Source organism: Diadema antillarum, unplaced genomic scaffold (assembly GCF_040938485.1).
Source record: "Diadema antillarum isolate AM-2024a unplaced genomic scaffold, OU_Dant_1.0 scf00000116, whole genome shotgun sequence".
In the NCBI taxonomy this organism is placed as follows: domain Eukaryota; kingdom Metazoa; phylum Echinodermata; class Echinoidea; order Diadematoida; family Diadematidae; genus Diadema; species Diadema antillarum.
The window spans coordinates 2,115,872-2,120,167 of record NW_027271005.1 but is presented as its reverse complement, the minus strand read 5'-3'; the positions used below and the strand labels follow the sequence as shown (position 1 = coordinate 2,120,167).

Below are 4,296 nucleotides of genomic sequence, written 5' to 3'. Positions count from 1 at the left end.
AAAAGAAAACAAAAACGGACAAAAAGAGTTTGTTACAAAGCAACAAAGTTACAAAGTTACTTTGTGCTGGTGTGTAGACGACCAAAATGTTTGCTTGCTGACTGAACGCTAAAAGCTATGTCGCTCCCAACGTAAAAAAACACTTCAACACATTCACAATGATGCTATTCATCACGCCAATTAGATTGCGTTCCTAATCCCTGCCGTAATGGAGGAACCTGCTCAGAAACGCTGGAAGCATTCACCTGCAAGTGCCCAAGATCATCTGCCGGACACCGATGTGAAGTTGGTATGTGTTCCCATAACTCCTGATGTCATGGTAACAACTCACACACTAACGTCTGTTTTACGACGATTTATGACAATGGAACGTTTGATATATACACACACAAAGGTTGCACTGTCTTCGTATTTTCCCAACGCAGAAGAAAATACATCTAGCCGAAAAAAAAAATGATGCATTTATTCCAAAATTCATATGTAAGCACGTTCAAATCCTAAGAGTGGCAAAACAAAAATGAAGAGTTTGTTTGCAAAAACCAATAAGTCCATTTTTGAAGATTTTGAAGTATCCGGTCTCTGTCAAAAAGTACAAAATAATACCTTTTAAATGATATATTGGTCATTACATATAAAGGTACATTGTTGAAGTTATGGTCAAAAGAATCAAACATGTTCTTATTATTCTCTTTATTTTCCTTGACCTTTAATCGCAAATATCTCCATTTGGCAAATATGGACTTATCGGCTTTTGCGAACAAATCTTTCAAATGGTGCCAATGTTCATCACCTACAATATTGCCATACTTAACATTACTTGCATTTTGATACCAGAAGTTTTTCAAGAGATTTTGTGTTATTGTTTTTTTTTTTGTATTGTTCTTAGTAGCCGATCGGTTTCTATGACACGTTTAAAGTTAATATTGATTAACAATAAATATGTAAATATATATCTGTTTTTGTTTTCCTTTCCCATGGATTAGTCTGCGTTTCTTCTTGGGTTTCTCTTTGTCCTGTATGTGAATTATCCAGATATCATCTGCCCTGGCGATGTATCGTCTCCAGATTCCTGCTATCTCCACCGCCAGGAACAGCAGCCGTGGGAGGTGGCCCGTGATACATGCGACGACCTGGGAGGGTATCTGGCCGCCATAGAAACTCAAACCGAGCTATCAAACATTACACGGGAAGTCCTCGAGCCGCACTACGTAAATACGTCCATCCCGTGGATTTGGATTGGCCTGAAGGACAGATCGACTGATAGAGTGTACACGTGGGAGCGTGTTGGTGGTACCTTACCCGAGTCAAGTAGCATGTGGGACAGCAATGAGCCCAATTACAACGGTCAAGGTGGTCCAAATTGTGGGAAATTCAATGGGTTTAAGCTCAGGGATGACCAATGCAGCAAGGAATTTAGCTACATCTGCGAATTCGGGCTTTGACTTGACAGGGCCCTACAGGTTTTAACATCAGTTGTACATGCTGGAAATTTTAAATCAACTAAATCTGTATCCATTATACTTCCTCTTCCGTCTTTTTTTTTTCTTCTTGTCAGATGTTGTATTTCCCCTATATAACTTCATGTACATTTTGCCTGGCAGTAGGAACACAGTGCCTGTAAACAGCCATGTCAATACGCGGATGCATTACTGAAGTATCTAAATGTTATGTAGGACGTTGATCTATCTATGTATAATCTTGTATGATGTCTACTCGTGGAAACATTGCCTTTCAACTCTTTATGTGCCACGTTCGCACGCCCGTCAAAGTTGACGGCGTGGCAACTCCGCATATTCTGCTCAAACGCACAAACCCGCCCAAGCTGATTAATAGATTGCCAAATGCCGCTTTATAATGAAACCATTTTTCGTGGTTCCATTCCTGTCACAAGTAGCTTGCATTTTATGTGGTGATTGAATATCAAGCGGTGTTCCTTACTCGATATTCGAGAAAATTCTAACTTTCTATCACTGTTTTGTGTGCAAAAGTAAAGGCCGGCCGTGTCACACCTTTCCGGGCAAGCCTTGCGTGCGACTTGCGAAGAACAATTTTTACTACCCGGAGGTCCCCGCAGATGACTCGCACATGACAGTACCTAGCACGTATCTCCCCCGTAGTCGCACGGAGGTGCGCACGCAAATGTTTTTACCCGCAACCGTGTTCAGGCCCTGTCACACCTTTCCGGGCAAGCTATGTGGGCTTGTTGCGCGTAGGAATTTTCAAGCATAGGCTTACCGGACAATTTCTGAGGGCGAACAAGGATTTGGGCAAGTCAGTGCATGTGTCTTACATGCTGGACGCGTTCTACTTAGATTCTACTTGCGGGTATACTGTGTGAACTGTGTGCCAGGCAAGTGGGAGCTGACAACTATTTAAAGTGAAGTAACTCCTCTGAAGGAATGGCAGAAGTCCCGCAGAATGTCATCTTGGTTGCATACGGGAACTGCGAGTTGCCTGCTAAGGGCCTCCTGCTGGCGTTCTGTGTGGACCTCTCCGGGCATCCCCGCGACTCACCCGGAAAAAAAGGTTTGGTCATGCTCAAAACTTGGCTGCCGTTAAATCGGTCCTGCGTGCGCACCTCCGCGCAACTACAGGCGAGATACGCCCTAGGTACTGTCAGGTGCGGACCGAGTGGTAGCAGATTTGTTTCACCGCAAGTCAAGCCGCAAAACTTAGCCCAGATACGGTATGACGAGGCCTTGAGCATGTTCAAAATTTGTTCCGAGTGAGTCGTTGGGGTTCGCTTGCAGTGGTACATGCAGAACAACAGTAGGAGACCCTTACCGGCAGCACCTCGAAGATAACTCGAACGCAGGTACTTCTCAGTACCCGTAAGTCGCTCGTAACAGAAAACGGGTCGGTTTCAAAGCTCTCACGCGGGTCACATGGAATACATGCAAGTAGAAAGTAAGTAGCACGTGTTTAACAGGTAAGAAACAAGTGCGAAATTCGCAAACATTCTTGTCCGCCCGCAGAAATATGATTATACAAATTACAACACTATGGGATTCGTGGGAGGGCCTTGGAGTGGTTTAGAAGTTACCTTACTGGAAGAACTCAATTTGTTAGTTTGAATGGCCATGTGTCCAGCTCACAGCCTATAACTTGTGGGGTACCGCAAGGATCCCTTTTAGGTCCTTTATTGTTTATTCTTTATATGAATGACTTTCGCAGTTCGTCCTCTCTGCTCTATTTTCTACTTTTTGCCGATTACACCAGTATTTTTTATTCAAATCGAAACACTCATGTTTTACTGAATACCATAAATGCTGAATTAAAATCAGTATCTAAGTGGATTCAGGCTAATAAATTGTCATTGAATTTGACCAGGACAAAATTTATGGTTTTTAGCTATATAATCAATATTTTACCGGGTAAGTTGGTTGTAAACGACGTAGAATTGAACCAGGTGGAATATATAAAATTCCTTGGTCTTTATATTGATTGCAAGTTGACATGGAAAGTTCATGTTTGATTCTTTGCGTAAATTACTATCAAAAAATGTAGGTGTTATGTATAAGTTAAAACAGTTTTTTTTTCCTAAACATGTTCTGCATTCATTGTATTCTACTCTATTTTTGCTTTATATAGGTTATGGAATCCTGGCATGGAGAAACTGCTGTACAACTAGACTTAATTCTTTATTATTGATACAGAAAAGAGCTATACGGATAATTAACTTCGCCACATTTTTCGAACACACTAATGTCTTATTCTTTTCCAGTAGAACACTTAAGATCCAGGATTTATATCATTTTAATATCGGGTTATTTATGTATCAATTAAACTCAGGTGGTCTCCCTGATGTGTTTTCTTCAATGTTTGTCAAAAATACTGAAGTTCATTCTTACCCTACTAGACAAAAAGATTCTTTTCATCTTTCTCCTGTACGAACCGTATCTACTTTAAAAACAATAACCACTACAGGACCTAAATTTTGGAATGAGTTGGATAGAGAAATAATCCAATCTCAGTCTCTTTATTCATTTAATCATAAATTTAAACTAGTTTTTCTGAATTCATATCTATAGCTATTCTTCAATCCTCATCGACATTCTCTGTTCGTACTTCACATTACTGACATTATCGATTATGTAACATGTGCCTCGCTCGTGATTTCTGCATTATCTCCTGAACTTTCTTTGTACACATTTGGTATCTCTGCTATTGTACACTGCATCTGACTTGTACCTTGCTCGGGTGATCACGCAACTCTCAAGAAGTCTGTGGACATTGTTTTCTTTGTTTTTTTCTTTTTCTTTTTACTTTTTGGCGTTTATATTTCTCCAATACACA

At 40.7% G+C, this 4,296-nt stretch overlaps 1 protein-coding gene across 1 annotated transcript; it reads left to right on the top strand.

Moving 5' to 3' along the window:
- The first annotated feature begins 208 nt into the window (after positions 1 to 208).
- LOC139719917 (lithostathine-1-beta-like) lies at positions 209 to 1,442 on the top strand. Its single transcript, XM_071631300.1, has 2 exons — positions 209 to 289; positions 984 to 1,442. Exons 1-2 carry the CDS (start codon positions 209 to 211, stop codon positions 1,440 to 1,442), a joined length of 540 nt encoding a protein of 179 aa, XP_071487401.1.
- The last annotated feature ends 2,854 nt before the right edge of the window (positions 1,443 to 4,296 follow it).